Source organism: Podarcis melisellensis (genome assembly GCF_964234715.1).
Source record: "Podarcis melisellensis genome assembly, chromosome: 4".
Taxonomy (NCBI): Eukaryota; Metazoa; Chordata; class Lepidosauria; order Squamata; family Lacertidae; genus Podarcis; species Podarcis melisellensis.
Genome location: NC_138531.1, coordinates 33,478,204 through 33,494,925, shown reverse-complemented (window position 1 = coordinate 33,494,925; position 16,722 = coordinate 33,478,204). Strand labels below are relative to the sequence as shown.

General features: G+C 42.4%; 1 protein-coding gene across 2 annotated transcripts in view; it reads left to right on the top strand.

Annotated features, from left to right (window-relative positions):
* CYFIP1 (cytoplasmic FMR1 interacting protein 1) overlaps positions 1–16,722 on the top strand; it is a 62,426-nt gene that overhangs the window by 8,230 nt on the left and 37,474 nt on the right. For both annotated transcript variants that reach the window (XM_081907526.1, XM_081907525.1), the window contains exons 4-15: positions 1,206–1,283; positions 1,957–2,058; positions 2,323–2,504; positions 6,076–6,172; positions 6,363–6,491; positions 8,495–8,599; positions 9,288–9,379; positions 9,561–9,678; positions 11,601–11,723; positions 12,399–12,524; positions 12,632–12,798; positions 14,308–14,455. In XM_081907526.1, the coding sequence (XP_081763652.1) occupies positions 1,206–1,283; positions 1,957–2,058; positions 2,323–2,504; positions 6,076–6,172; positions 6,363–6,491; positions 8,495–8,599; positions 9,288–9,379; positions 9,561–9,678; positions 11,601–11,723; positions 12,399–12,524; positions 12,632–12,798; positions 14,308–14,455 (1,467 nt within the window). The remainder of the gene's footprint in view (positions 1–1,205; positions 1,284–1,956; positions 2,059–2,322; positions 2,505–6,075; positions 6,173–6,362; positions 6,492–8,494; positions 8,600–9,287; positions 9,380–9,560; positions 9,679–11,600; positions 11,724–12,398; positions 12,525–12,631; positions 12,799–14,307; positions 14,456–16,722) is intronic.

The following is a 16,722-nucleotide window of genomic DNA, read 5'->3' as shown; positions in this document are numbered from 1 at the left end:
CTGGAAAATTCATATGTTTTTTTTAAAAAAGTGTTAAACTATATGTGTATATTCCGCATGTGTTCTGGATAATTTTCAGTACTTTCACCTGTTCTGTGGTAGAAACTTTGGCTTAATTTCATTCTTTTATTTTGTGTGTGTGTGTGTGTGTGTGTGTGTGTGTGTGTGTATTTTCTCAGTTTGTAGCACTGTGATTATTTAGATCCAACAAATAAAAAAAAAGTTCATTAGAAGTTCTGTAAATGTAAGTTTTAGGAAGAGGCACCAGAGGAAGCTTAGAGGGAGTTAACTCAAAAATTCTGAGAAATGCTGACATAGACTGTCTCAAGTGATCCTTGATTCTGCTAAAATAAGCCACCTGGTGTTACATTATTCCTTAGTTATATACTGGATTGGCAAGTTTCACTGCTTAGCCTTCCTTTTTTACGATTTAAAGGGGAAGGCTTTGATGGCTAGAGCTGATGGGTATTGCCGTCCAAAAACACCTGGAAGACACCAGGCTAGGGAAGGTTGGTCGAGGATGCACGATTCTCATTTAGGATGCTAGAGGTCCCAGGTTCTTTGTCTTTAAGGGAGGGGCCATGTTCTGTGACGGACCAAATGATTTGCATGTGGACGTTCCGAGGCTCAGTCCCTGGCATCTCTAGTTTTGAAAGGATTGGGTATCAAGCAATGTGAAAGACCCTTTGTGTAGGACCCTAAAGAGCCACTGCAAGTCAGAGGAGGCAGTTGGCTCGATGGACTAACAGTCTGACCTGGTATAAATAACACAGCACCCTATGTTTCTGCAGTTAGACTGTTCTATGATTCTGCTCAAATGTGAGAGTTTAGTATTGGGCACATACCAATTAAGCATCCCAAGAACCTTTTTCTTCCACCGTTTGTTAGGGGATATGATTCATTCAGTGATTTGTTGAAGCCGTAACCGTTATTGTTGAAAGCGAAAGATTTGGCTATGTTCCTAAGCACAATTACTTGGAAAAACCAGGGCTTAGAATTCCCAGTTGGCGATGTTCAGAGCTGGAGAAATAGTCAAAGCAAAATTTTGGTCAGTGTTCTGATGAAAGCTTTTAGCTTATCACTTCTGAGATGCCAGGCAGATGTTTTATTTCTTTCTTTACATCACTGCTAGCTCCAGTAAACTTCCCTTTGTGTTCACCTCTGCACCTTCTTCATCGAAATAACAGCTTTTATTTTTACGATAGAACGAAATGTTGGAAGAAGGGCAAGAATATGCTGTCATGCTGTATACATGGAGAAGCTGCTCAAGAGCCATTCCTCAGGTAATGGAGCAACATGGACTCTTTAGTGCTATCATTTTGGCTTCTTACAAAGGTGTTGTGTCTCCCATTCCATACAGCTGGTTCCTGGGACAGCTGCCTTCTCAGACCTGTCTACCTGCCTGAAGGGTGTGTGCACATGTCTCAGTGTACAGGAACCACTTCCCATCTTTATCTTGGACGCTTTCTCGTTCTTGCAGCACACATATTTTTTACTGCAATAGAGGACAACGTTAGAAAATTAATGAGGAAGTGCTGTACAGTGGAAAGAGGGCAGGTGCTGACATTGGAGATGACCTTCCTCTATTTTAGTAGTACTAGAGGCAGAACCAATGTGAAACTCTACTCACCCCCTCTCGATCTTTGTAAGAGACACCACCAACCTGTTATTGAACTACTAGGCAAGCCCTTTCCAGCGCTTGACTAAAGTGTGTTGCATTTGGTAGAATAGTTATTGAATCAAGTGCTCAATAAGAAGCTGTGTTATGTGACATAGTGTAGCTTGCATGTTTTGACATAGATATTTTTGTGTGTAGAAGTTTTCTTCTGTGAACTGCCCTGGGTCCTCCGGGTATAGGGCGGTATATAAATTAAATAAATAATTTTTTTATAACTAGGTGAGAAAGATGTGTATGAAGAGTATATAATCTGACAAATTCTGCCCTCCGCTTTTCAGGTGAAATGTAATGAGCAGCCAAACAGAGTGGAAATTTATGAAAAAACAGTGGAAGTGCTGGAGCCAGAGGTCACAAAACTGATGAATTTTATGTACTTTCAGGTAAACGAATATTGCTTGCTAACTTGATGGCTGTTCTTCTTTCCCAGTGCTTTTCATGATTGAAGCTTTCTCCAGCATCCTTCCTTCCTCATCTGCCTTGTCTGTTCCATGGTAGTTATGTGTGGTATTTATTACTTAATGAATGGTTCATGTGGAGAGTCATTTTGTGTATCAGCAGTGTGTGGACAAATCTGATCACTACAACCTGTGGGTAGCACTCTTACTTTAAACAACAACAACACAGAGATTTGTTTTTATCAACAGAGAAATGCAATCGAAAGATTCTGTGGAGAGGTGAAGCGTTTGTGTCATGCCGAGAGGAGGAAGGACTTTGTGTCTGAAGCATATCTGATCACTCTTGGAAAGTTTATCAACATGTTTGCTGTTTTGGATGAGCTGAAAAATATGAAGTGTAGTGTGAAGAATGACCATTCGGCCTACAAACGGTGAGATGCTCTGTGGGGCCGGGGGCCAGCGTTTTCTATAGTTGGTTTATGTTGTTACTGTGAATCATGCCAACTAGTACAGAGTTTTAGTATTGTGTTTGCTGTTTTATCAGTGCAACGTCTCTTCTAATCTTCTGCGTCTGAGCTGCTTGGAACTAGTGGATCACTGTAACCCTATGTCAGGTGTGACAAGCCTTTGACTCTTCAGATGTTGCTGAAGTACAACTTGCATCATTCCTAGCTATTGGTCATGTTTCCTGGGGCTGATGTTGGAGTTCATCAACATCTGGAGGGCCAAAGGTTCTCCACACCTGCCCTGCACAGTTGCTGAGTGTCATACCCAGGCATAGGCAAATGTTTTGAGACTACAGTTCCCATCATCCCTGACCACTGGTCCTGTTAGCCAGGGGTGATGGGAGTTGTAGTCCCAAAACATCTGGAGGGCTGAGTTTGCCTATGCCTTGTCATACCTGTTGAATTAAGGCTATTTCACAGATTGCGTGGTGGCAAACATGTTTTCACCTCCAAATACCTCTGTGGCAGCTTGCTGCGAGACATACTAGCTTCCTAGCATACATGCCTATAGGAATGTGTGTCTAGAAAAATGTAGTCCTTGTGTGCACATATTTTGTGTATCGTCAAAAAAAGTATAATATGTCGGACAACCCTCAGGGTGTTTATATACTGGAAACAGTGTTTGATAGGGGCACATTCTCTGCAAGGAGTTTCAGATTAAGTCTTCTGTCAGCAGTTACCCCTATGGAAAAGGAAACATTCTTTTTCTCTTGGCATATGAAGTTGCCTATAGCGCCACAGGACAGTGTGGCCACAAGATGGCACTAGTTGTTTGCTATATGCTATATTCACATTTTGTGTATACTTGTAAAATATATATCTTCCCTCCACCCACCCCCAAAAAGGTATAAAATGTGTCCTGGAAAATATTCTCAGAGTGAGTTGAAACAAGAAGAGGTGGGCTCAGGTTAGAAATTGCACAGGATTGGGGACTGGTGTCAATGTGACATTCTTCTTACCTGTTTCTCCAGGAAATGTGCATGAGGCAGATAAGAGATGACTTTTGTGCGTGGATATCTTTTTCCTGGAGGGGTGGAATAGAAATGGGCTGCCCGTTTTGAAATTGCGTTTCTGTTACAATATGCCTCCATGAGCATCTTTGCAAAAGCACTCCCAACGGTGATAACTGTTGAAGAAAGGTTGAAGAAAAATGTTGCACTGGAAAATGCATTAATTCTGGTGGAACTTATTTCGAGCTGGGGCTCAGCCTCGGAACAATTTCAGTGCCCATATCCGGTTCTGAACCATGTCAACAGAGAGCCTCCGAAGCATACTTGTTGGGGTACAGTGCTTAATTTCTGATGCACCACAGTCTGAAGCTTGGGGGAGGAACCCAGTATCTCATGGCCAGATCTTGAGAGTGTGCTGGGGGGGGGGGCGCAAGGGAGAGGGCATGGAATGCAGGAGACATTCCATTGCATGTAAGTGGCATTCCATTCTGCTCATGGTGGGACCTTGCAAGTCTTGCCAGGTCTGATTTTATTTATTTATCACAATTTTTAATAAAATGCTGCACATCACAATAATACTATAGCAGTATACAAAAAACCCTCTGTAAATAAAATAGATGACTGCTCTTGAGTAAACTTATAATTCTGCTGTAGCTTATTAAAAAACCCCGAGAAATTAAAGTTAGCAACCTGTTAAATCAGAGCCTTTCTAACTTCAGTGGGAAGTGTGTTCTGCCACTGCAATGAGGAACCCAGTCCGAGCTACAATGGGATGGACCTCTGGCACATTGCAGCATCACAAGGATGCAATCTTATTTGTAAGGAGGTTTAAGCACCAGCAGAGCTTAAAAAATAAATAACAAACTCAAGCTCTGGGTTCATCTCATGCAATCACATGTTTGAACTGCTGTCTTCTAAGTGTGTTATCTCTATGTTCTGTGCCTTAATGCTGCAGTCACCTGGAGTTCATACCTTAGGACTTGCTTCTGCAAAAAAGTGCATAGGTTTGGGAAGCTTGTAGGCAACAAGGGGCTGTTCCTCTGAGATAACACCTGCAAAACAATGCCCCACGGAAATGTGCCGGGTGGTTGATTATGATGTTAATTATGATGAATAGCTTCATTAAGCCCACACTGCGCCTTTCAGAAAAATCCCATTCTGTGCAGCGGGGAAGACAACCACCTAGTGTCTGAGTGTAAAACCACTTGCAATTCAGGCTGTGCTGTTGCTTTTGGACTTCTGAAGGGTAGTGTGTGAGTGAGAGGGGGTGGGGAAGCAAAGAGAGAAGGCAGTTTTCTAAGAGCTCTGTCTTCAGATGGCAGCTGAAAACAACACACCCAGCTAACTCCCACTTTAATGATTTGTTGAAAATTGGTAGTTTGGATCTGCACCCCTTATGGGTGTATACTAAGTTCATGGAGGTTTCTTTGTGCTCTTGCCTGCATGGTTTGACTTGTTGTCTTAAGTGAGATGCCATTCAGTCATTGAGTGTTATTTCGCATCCTTTTTCCTTTGTTATCTGTATGACGTCAATCTAATAACTTCCAACCATAAACGAGGTCCTTGCCTCTTGGTATATTTTTATATTGTTGCATGTCTTAAAATTTGTTGTCCACTCAAGAGGGGTAAATTAGAAATATAAAATAAGCATAATATTTTTGCCTAAAAAGGAAGGTGGAAAAAAAGGAAAAGGTTCAGGAAGGAAAAAATGAAGTTGGTTTTGGGTGCTGTTCTTGACACACACCTGTTTTGCATTCTATATGGTTCCTCAAGAATGATTTAAAAATTAGGTAGTTACCGCTGAAAGTTGATTCCAAAGTAGAAGTGGCTCTGCCTAATTACCCTGTCAGAACTGATCCTTATGGAAAGCCCCTGTTGCAGGATCCATCTCCATGAATGCGCCCTATGCTGGCAACTGTGAGTCACTTGCATCACAAATTATTGCTGCTGGAAAATAATGACAGAACAGAGTGTGTCGGGACAACAACTTGAGTCTCCTGCCCACTGCACTTGCATTTACAGTCATACCTCTTGTTACGTTTGCTTCAGGTTAAATCTTTTCATGTTGTGTCCCGCGGCGACCCGGAAGTACTGGAAAGGGTTACTTCCAGGTTTCGCCGCATGCGCAGACGCTCAAAATGACGTCTCACACATGCACAGAAGTGGCAAACCTGAGTCTGTGCAGGTTGCGTTCTGCTCATGTTGCAAACGGGGCTCCGGAACGGATCCCATTCGCAACCAGAGGTACCACCGTATTGGTTTCTACATTGCTCATCAAGGTGTGACATTGGATCCCATAGTGTGCATGCATGTGCACACGTGTGTGCTGGCTTCTTCTCTAGCAGCAGAAAAACTAGTGGAGGCCAGCAGAGTCGTCTCTATCCAGTGACAACAAATCATTAAGATACAGCAAATGTCCTTCATTCATACACTCGGCTTTGCAGTAATGCATTTCTTGCAGGGGCCAGTGGCATAGCTATAGTGATGAAAGATATGTCTATCATTCTTGCAAGATTTAACTTATTTTTCTCCTGTTTCCTTTGAAGGGCTGCCCAATTTCTGCGTAAAATGGCCGACCCTCAGTCTATCCAAGAATCCCAGAACCTCTCCATGTTTCTTGCTAATCACAATAAGATTACGCAGGTATGTTTTTAAGTAAACAAAACTATGATGTCATTGTTCCCTTCTTATTCTTGTACAGAGCACGGTATCTTACGTGCTGAATAATATAATAAAATCCAGCTATTTCCATACATATGATTTCCACAAATATTCTCTCTTGATTCCCCACCCCCTGTTGCCATATACAAAGTTAAACTGGTTTCTGTTCTAGTCTTTACAGCAACAACTTGAGGTGATTCCTGGCTATGAAGAGCTGCTTGCTGATATTGTGAATTTATGTGTGGATTACTATGAAAACAAAATGTATCTAACACCCAGTGAGAAGCACATGCTCCTAAAAGTAAGATATGCTGCTTGAAGCATTTCAGCATTGGGGGGGGGGTTGGAGGGGAGGAATGCTGGGTGAGCATTGAAAATACTCTTGAAATGTTAGATGTTCGTTGTCAAGTAACTTGGAATAATTGGTATACTCTTTGAAGTATTTTCAGCCTCTCTTTTATGTTTGTGAATTCCCTCCCTCCACACTTCTATATGCACAGGGACTAAATGATGATTTTAATGAAGGGGGTAGAGAAAAGGCAAAAATGGAATTAGAACGTTTTTGTGTCATTTTGTCATATTGGGTAAAAGATATGCAGAGGCAAATCTACCATTTGCAATGCTTAGAGGAACTAAATTGCTCGGCATTCATTATATTGGCTTTTAGCTAAAGGAATATAGTAATGTTGAAAAAAAGCAATGTATTTGTGCCCAGGAATTTTTTGGCACTGTGCCTCCAAATGGCTCCGTATGCATTCATTCCATTGGTTTTTAGCCAAATGAATATAGTAATTTTAAAAATGTTGAAAAGGGTAGTTTATTTGTGCCTAGGAATCTCTTTGCAGTATATCTAGGACTGCACAGGAAAGCTAGTTTAACAGCTTTCAAATCTGATTATCATACTTGAATAATGAGAAGCATTTATCCTTCAGATGCTTATAGCTCTGAAATGTAGCAGGTAAATTTGGCTGGGATATTCTAAGGGTTCCAGAGCTTATTGTGCTTATTCTTAACATATTTGACTGTGTTTTATTTTAAAAGTCCAGGTGCCTGCTTCTATGGCCTCTGGTGAAGCACAGTCTTACCCTGTGTTTAGAGTTAATGATTGATTTTAATATTTTAGGAAGGATAGTTTTGTAATTCACTTGCTTCTGATATCTCCCAAATATATTACAATTATGAAAACTTTAAATTAGAAACTGGGCTCTTTTCATAAGAGAAGCTTCAAGATTTATACATGAACAACTTCAAGATGACTAGGTATGAGAAAAATGTATATGTACAGAGCATCATGCATATACCCCTCTGAATTTTCATGGTTGTAAAAATGATCTGGTGATCTCAGTGTTTTGTTCTGGATATCAATGGTTGCCATATTTGAGACTTGGATGAAATCTCCCCCAAGTCTGAATGGTGAGTCACCTGGGATATATTTTGGTCCTCCAGCACCGAGAAGCAATTTATGTCAGCACTAGCTGATTCGTGGGGGAAGAAAATATCCCCATTGAGTTGCCATCACAAAGAAGGCTGTGTCATATCTCCATGGGCTTCTGCTGATGGTGGGACCATAAGAAAGCCCTATTGCAGATCTTAACACACAGCCAGGCTGATGATGGGAAGAGGTGCTCCTTCAGATTCCAAGCCGATTAGGGCTTTTATATGTTAATGCTAACTGATTGAATTGAGTTTGGTAGCCTATATGCCACTGATGCAAAGTCTTCAAAATAGATGTGCTATGGTCTCATCTCAATGAGCCATCACATTTTGCACTAGCTGCAGCTTCTAAACCATCATCAAATAAAGCCCTGTATAAAATACATTTTGGTAACCTGATTTGGGAGGTTTCCAGATCATAGATAGCTTTGGACAGGTTATATTGGACCAGGAACAGGCATAGCTGGTACCCTAACTCTAGCTGCAATTAGCCACTCTGAGTCACAGAAACTGGGCTTTTGGTGTCCATGTTTTATCAAGGAGCATCCCTGAGGCACAACACCTCTGTCTTGTCGGGATACATCCTTGGTTTATCAGCCATCATGTCAGCTCATCAAGGCCTCAAGGCAAAGGTCCAGCATGACTTTGGGGGTACTTAAATAATAGAAATTTACGTGCATATGCATGTTTAGAAAAGAGAGTTTGGTCAGTGGTAGAAAAATAAAATGGTGAATCATATTTATGATGCTTGTGCCATTATGCTCTAATAAACTTTATTTTGAGGAAGGTTTACAAGGTTTTGTTGCTTTGAGCATTGATCAAGTTAAGAATCAGGCGACAGGTCTTAATGTTATTTTATTCTCTTTTCAGGTAATGGGTTTTGGTTTGTATCTGATGGATGGCAGCGTCAGTAACATCTATAAGCTGGATGCCAAGAAAAGGATAAATCTGAACAAGATTGACAAGTTTTTTAAGGTTGGTTAAGAAGGTTGTCTGTCTTTTGAAAAGGGAGTGGTTATATATTACTTAGGTACGTGGGTAGTTGGTCACCTGAGTGACTAGGCATGCGAACTTTCCTGGCTCTGATTACATCATGAAGGTGGTTTCCTGCCTATGATTCTTAAAATATATAGGTTTGTATCCATTGAAGCCATCCTTTTTGCACAATGATTTCTGCTTGTGCAGTGCAACTTCCCCTCCCTTTTCTTACCTTCTGCCCCTCCAAATCTGTTCTCAAGTATTTGGGGGACCTCCAGAACCAGATGTGGGAGTTTATGGGGAGAGGATGTTTTATTGTGTAAGTATATGTCGTTGGATGCAACCCACTATATTTCAAGTCGACAGCATGTCCAGATGACAAATTCCCTGATGCTTAGTATTGTCCTGATGTTTCAAGCCAGATGTGTGTGTGTGTTGAAGGCCCTATTGCCAGCAGAAGGTGTTGGTTCTGTTCTGGGAATGTTGTAATTTGCCAGCACAAACCACAGGGGGTTTCTTTTTTGGTACCTTTACAAAATAATATTATTTCCATGGAGAGACATGATTGCATATTATAGAATTGTAGAGTTAGTTTATGTATTTGCTGATTGTGTGGCTAAGTCCTGAATGAAACCAGAAGGTGCACATAATTAACTTTGTTTAATTTGTTTTCTCTTGAGTCCAGCAGCTGCAAGTAGTTCCACTGTTTGGCGACATGCAGATCGAACTGGCGAGATACATTAAGACTAGTGCTCACTATGAAGAAAATAAATCTAGGTAAGAACTGAAAAAACGTGCTAGCTTGCTTTTTCCAAGAACTACGAAATTGCTCCAAGTCATTCTTGCAGTTCACTTAAAGAAAATTCATCTGTGGGGCATGGATCTCCTTGCAATGGGAATGTATCATATATTGTTTTAGTAATTTCATGCTTTCTTTTCTCTTTTCCCCCTACCCTAGGTGGACATGCACTTCTTCCAGCAGCAGTCCCCAGTACAATATCTGTGAGCAAATGATCCAGATAAGAGAAGACCACATGCGTTTTATTTCGGAACTGGCTCGTTACAGCAATAGTGAGGTGTGTAGATTAATGCAGGACATGAGTCTTTGGATGGAATCAGGTTTTATATGCACCCAACCTGTTACATTAGCAGTTCTAAACATAAAAATGTGCCCCTGTTTCTCGTACAGACTAAGTAGTGTTAGTCTTACACTTGTGTGGTGTCAGTAAAACATTTGCACCCTTTTGAGTGGCAAAGTGCTATTAGTGAATTCCACATTTGTGTGTGTCAGTTTTCTAACAAGTTCCATACCAGGTTTTTTTAATACTTATTTAAAAACAACAACTAGGCACAAGTTTATTTATGAAAATATGTAGCCTGAAAAGGCCACAAGACATATGATGTGCATTACCCAGGACTTAATTTGATCACAGGGTTCATTTCTTAACTACCGTATTTTTCGCTCTATAGGACGCACCAGATGGTAGGACGCACCTAGTTTGCGGGGGAGGAAAACAAGAAAAAAATATATTTTGAATCCCAGAAGCCAGAACAGCAAGAGGGATCTGGCTTCTGGGATACCGTGTGGCTGTTCTGGCTTCTGCGATAACTGCGCCAAAAAACCTCTTCAGGGCAGCGGGATGAAGGCTCCCCCTGCCCGAAGAGGCTGTGCGCGGCTAAGGCAGAAGCCAGGGCAGGAGCGTCGCTGAAGGGGCGCTGCTCAGTTCTCCCTCTCTGCCCTGCGAAGGAGAGGCACTGCGCAGAGAGGGAGAACTGTGCAGCGCCCCTTCAAGCGAAGCTTCTGTTCCTCCTCCGGCTTCACAGGACAGCCGCCTCGCTGCGAAGGTGGAGGAGGAACAGAAGGAGTCCCTTCTGTTCCTCCTCCGGCTTCCAGGCAGGCGCGTGGCTGAAGGGGCGCTGCACAGAGAGGGAGAACTGCGCAGCGCCCCTTCAAGCGAAGCTGGAGAAGGATCAGAAGGAGACCCTTCTGTTCCTCCTCCGGCTTCCATGCAGGCGCATGGCTGAAGCCTTTGGAGTGCAGCGGGACCTCGCCCTGCACTCCAAAGGTTTCGGGAGTCTTGCTCTCCCGGCTTCAGCAAAAGGAACCCGAAGCCTTTGGAGCGCAGCGCGAGTCCCCACTGCGCTCCAATGGCTTCAGGCGGCTATCCCTGAAGCCTGGAGAGTGAGAGAGGTCGGTGTGCACCTCTCCAGGCTTCAGCGAAAGCAATCCGAAGCCTCCGGAGCACGGAGGGAGCACTCCCTCTGCACTTCGGAGGCTTCACGTTGCTATCACTGAAGCCAAGGAGCCTGCATTCGCTCCATAGGACGCACACACATTTCCCCTTAATTTTGGAGGGGGAAAAGTGCGTCCTATAGAGCGAAAAATACGGTATATTTCAGCCTCAGTTCTAAATTATGTGAAGTAAGATGGAGAAAGAGCACATTAGTATATTTAACTATGGGTCTTTCTGTTCCCTACCCTCTTATTATGGGGAAAGAGTTCCAGACCAGAGTCACCTTGACCAGTGGGGAAAATAGTGGTGTAAATGCTTGTTCATCATAAATTAAAACACTACTCATTTAAAGCTGATGTCTCCCCCACAAAGAATCCTGTGAATTGTAGCTTGTTATGGGTGCTGAGTAAAAGGTAAAGACCCCAGACGGTTAAGTCCAGTCAAAGGCGACTATGGGGTTGCGGCGCTCATCTCACTTTCAGGCCGAGGGAGCCAGCATTTGTCCACCGACAGCTTTCTGGGTCATGTGGCCAGCATGACTAAACTGCTTCTGGCGCAACGGGACACCGTGGGTGCTGGGTGGACCAGCATGGGGCTACACTATGGGGAAGTGGCTCCAATATTGTAATATGGAAAATGAGCCTCAGCATGTTTTTTATGAAACCTGAAAAGCACACACAGATGGTTATGTTCCGCACTCTAAAACAATTCATGTTTAGTCATATATGCACTGCATGTTTTAACAAGCATGCTTTTCATTACAGGTAGTGACTGGATCAGGCCGCCAAGAAGCTCAGAAGACTGATGCTGAGTATCGGAAGCTCTTTGACCTTTCTCTCCAAGGTCTTCAACTTCTGTCTCAGTGGAGTGCACATGTTATGGAAGTGGTATGTGCAGGGCAGGCTGTGGGAAGTTCTAAAGAGAAGCAACCGTGAGGGGGAGTGGATATGTTTTGTTTTCACTGTAATCTTTAGATGGCATATTATAGAGCAGCATGTGATACTCTGTTTGCACCCTTACTTGGATGAGTTAAAGATCTCAAATAGACTCAAAACTATTATGTGGAGCATGCATCTGAATGTCACATTTGAAGGAATTTTTTCCGCTAGTTGAGTTGGCATGAGATCTTTGTGGAGTTTTTGTCCACCTTCCACTTAGTAATATTCATATTAGAATATAAGATTAAAAACCACTGTTTTACAGTTATGGCCATTTTACAGAAGCCACTGGAAACACTTCCTTGTGGAAGAGTTCCCCATCATGCAAGGTTCAGTGCCAAAGCTACATGTGGCGAACTTGGTAAAAATATCAATACATTACCTGCACACGCAGAAGCTTGCTTCTGTATTCACATCACCACGTTATTTGTTATCTTGGGGTGTTGATCTTCCTATTTTAGGGCTTAGCAACTATTGATCTAATGAAATGTAGTTGCCTGTTCAAAAGCGCAATAGTATATAAGCTTTCATTCAGCCTTAGTGGTGTACTGCAGTTGTTACTGTGGTTTCTCAGTTCAGTTTTTGTCGGTTCTGGCCATTCTTAACCCCCTTCATCAATTGCAGTATTCTTGGAAGCTGGTGCACCCAACGGACAAATATTCCAACAAAGATTGTCCAGACAATGCAGAAGAGTACGAAAGAGCAACACGATACAATTATACCAGCGAAGAGAAGTTTGCTCTTGTTGAGGTAAGAAAGAGAAAATGCCTTCTGACCACGATCACCCACCTCTTTTCTCTTCATGACTTGTGCTTTGTCTAATTATGTGAAAACCAATTCCCCCCCCCCCCATGCAGGTTATAGCGATGATTAAAGGGCTGCAGGTTTTAATGGGGAGGATGGAAAGCGTCTTCAATCATGCCATTCGCCATACCATCTATGCCGCGCTCCAGGATTTCGCCCAGATTACACTTAGAGAACCGTTGAGACAGGCCATCAAGAAGAAGAAGAATGTCATCCAAAGGTGGTGGCTAATGCCCTCTCGTGCCATTTATTTTTTCATTCAGATGCTCAGTATTTGTTAAAGGGAAAACATAGCACCTGAGAGCATCTGTTACAATGCAGTGGGACTGTCTTGAATTCTCCCAATGGAAACTTGAGAATGTTTTTTTGGATGGGATCCACAAAACTTGCTGTGTGCAATGGCTCTCCATCTCCTGGCCACCTGTATTACCCAGTGTCCTACAGACCACATGGCCCAGCAGCTGTGCAGTATTGCCAGAGCTTCTGCAGTTGTGACAGCTCCATGGCGGCCGTTGCAAGCTCTCTCATGCCATACTTCCCACAGTTGCTGATGAGCTACTCTGCAACTGTTCTGGCCATTGATCAGATATTGGGTGGCAATGTACTGGCATTATATGCCTGGCATTAGTTAGGAAAGTAGGAAGAGAGTGCTGTATTCATATCTCTTTGGCAGGGCTTTGTAGATTGCATCCTTAGTAAGGCTATTGGGAATTCGTTTCCTCCCAGAACTGCAGTTCCCTTGAGAGAAAGTAATGACAAAGTCACTTTGCATGATGCCTGTTAAACAAAGCTAAACCATACATATCCAGTAACATTTTCCTTCACAAGGGTCCACATCACAGTTGCAATTTTAATAAAAACAAGAATCATAACTTTATTATTTATATGTCACCCATCTGGCTGGGTAGCTCCAGCCGCTCTGGGCAGCTCCCACCAAAATATTTAAAACACAATCAAACATTAAACATTTAGAACTTCCCTATACAGGGCTGCTTTCAGATGTCTTCTAAAAGTTGTGTAGTTATTTATCATCTTGACATCTGCTGGGAGGGCATTCCACAGGGCGGGCCCCACTACCCAAAAGGTCCTCTGCCTGGTTCCCTGTAACTTCACTTCTCACAGTGAGAGAACTGCCAGAAGGCCCCTGGAGCTATAACAGCCACTTCATATGTGTGAAGGGGCCTCTACACATTGAAGAAACAGCAGGCCTGTGCAACTTGTCCAAGCACTGGCATTATACAGTTACCCTCCTCACTATAACAGCCATGTGTTGAGTGCAGGCATCTTAGGGGTGAGCACAAGGTTCCACCTTCCATAAAAGTTTATGCACATGGATGTCTGTGTGTTGGAGTAAGGGCTACAGATATTCATGCTCAGTGTGTGGATGTTGGAAGCACGTCTGGGAAGTCACTTGACCCTTTGACACAGGACGCCCCCTTCATGCAAGGAAAGGCGTTACTTGCACTTGAACGGTAAATCTGAAAGAAACCTGCTGTGTTCTCAATTATTTAAAAGCAGAGGTTTCCAGGCTTAAGAATTCACAAGGATATGGAATGTTTGCTTTAGCCAGTCCGTTGGTGGAAAATGAGGCGTGTTCTCGATATGACAGTTTTAGCCGTCTGTGGAATGTGTGGTGACTTTAGAATGCTTGTGTCAGGATGCTTGTGGTTGTTATGGAAGAGTTCACACTTTTATCAGGAACTCACATGCCCTCTTGGATCGCGACTAGCGTTCTCCAGGCGATCAGAAAGACTGTGTGCGACTGGGAAGGTGGCCGTGAGCCGTTTAATGACCCTGCGCTGAGGGGAGAGAAGGATCCCAAAAGTGGCTTTGATGTCAAAGTCCCAAGACGAGCAGTGGGCCCCTCCAGTACCCAGGTAATTTCTTTCTCTCTCTCTTAATTCTGGTATGTGTGTCACTGACTTGATACAGGAATTACTGTGGAATGAACCCATTTAAAAAGATTAGTTATATAAATCCTGTGTAAATCTGGATTAGTGAAAAAAAAAAAATCTCATGCAGGGGTACTGTCATTTTAATTTTCTACGCTGATTATTCCCTTTCCATGCCCCCTCCCACAAGCCTTTCCTTTACAGCATGTACCTCCTGTGGGATTAATGCTTCTATATTTAAATTTTGTTTTTACAAAGTTTTAGTTGTTTGTATGTCTGATGCCCTTGTGTTTATCTTCCTGCACTCAAATGGTATATACCTGTTTTCAGTATGGTGTGTGTGTACACACACATATACACATGTAATGACTTTTCTCTGCCTATGCCTACTGTGGTTTATTTCTGGGGTATTCTCTTCTTTTCTTGGCTGTTTCTACTTGTGTGTAGAGATGGGAGAGGCATTTGCTCTGCTTGCATTTTAAAATGTGAACCTCCCTAATTGGCATTTCCCAAACCAATATGTGAGCTGAAATGCAGCTACCTGGCGAACTCCACACTCTTGCAGTGCTGTTCTAAAATCTAAAACATATGCATACACCTGTACAGATATACCTTGGAAGTTGAATGGAATCCGTTCCAGAAGTCGGTTGGACTTCCAAAACGTTTGACTTCCAAAAATAATTTGAAAACCGGAACAGTCGCTTCCAAAACGTTTGAGTTCACAGGCATTTGGCTTCCGAGGTTCCACTGTATTGGGGAAAATTGCTTGCAGAATGTGTGTATTAGGACAAATGCACAATAAAACGCATTAGGATTTTAATGCTGTGTTTAAAACAAAAATCACAAAATGACACAGCAGTTAGGAGTGTACTGAAGATTGAAAAGATGAGAATCAGAATCCAAAATTGGCAGATCGGGCCATCAGTACTTGTGAGTACAATTAAGCTGTTTGTTTTTATTTTTTTGTGATTATAAAATACATTTTAGTCATTTAATTTTATTTAACAGGACTTACATACTGCTTAATCATCAAAACTTCTTAATGTGGTTTATATAAAATATAACACACACATCAAAATTACCAATAAAACCAAAAGTTAAAAACAAATGAAACAAATGAAATAAAATCAGTTTTTAAAACTAACATTAAAAATCACACATCTATCAGGTTTTCCTGTCTGGGTAGGGTTGGTAGTTTTTAGCAGATGCTGGGAACATTGCAGAATTCCAAAATGTAAACGATGCCACTAAGAAGGATTGATTCCTTCCAAGTGTGGAATGAACATTATTTGTCATATCCCAGTTCCACAGATTGAAGTGGTCGAGTGGCACAATAAACCTGTCCCAAATTGTTAAGGGCTTTATTTTGCCAATAGTAACACCTACTAACTGATCAGCCTGCCAGTGCAGATCTTTGAGCAGAGTTGCAATGTAGTGACAAGGTCTTACTCCTGCCAGCAATGGTGCTGCAGCATTCTGCATTAACTGCTGTTTCTGGACCCAAGTGTAAAGGAAGCCCCGCTCAGGGGGACTAGATACAGAAGCATATCTGCACCTTTAAGGATAGTGCAACTGGCGATTGGCCAATTTCTTAGATGCAGGAACCATTCATTCACAGTGCCTCTTGTCTTCCCAGGATTCAGTCTCACCTTATTTTCCACCCTCAGTCCCTTTGTTAGGGCACCATAGCCTTTCCTTGATTCAGATGTTGTGCAGAATTAAGACCCAAATCTCTTAATAACTGCTCCAAATAGATACAGTGGTGCCTCGCAAGACGAAATTAATTCGTTCTGCGAGTTTTTTCGTCTAGCGAATTTTTCGTCTTGCGAAGCACGGTTTCCCATAGGAATGCATTGAAAATCAATTAATGCGTTCCTATGGTCAAAAAAAGTCCAAACAAAGCCAAATTTGGTACAACAAGAGTTTATTAACTGCTCTTTAAAGTCACACATACTGTAAAGAGCAGTTCAAAAATTGAAGGAAAAATAAATTAAGTTTCTAAACATGACAGAAAAACATTTAAAAATCAACAAAGTGTACAGTACATTTTCTAAGACTCTGGGGGACCACTCGAAGAAGGCTCCTCTTCCACTCTTTGCTTCTTGCTCAAGAACCTGTCCATAGTCTGCTGCTTCATCCGCCTTTTCAGCACCTCCCTGAAAGAAGACATGACCGTCGCATCATAACTGTTCCCAGAGTCACGTGCCTTTTGCTTGTCAGGGTGGTGCTGGTCTGCAAAAGTCTGCACCTCC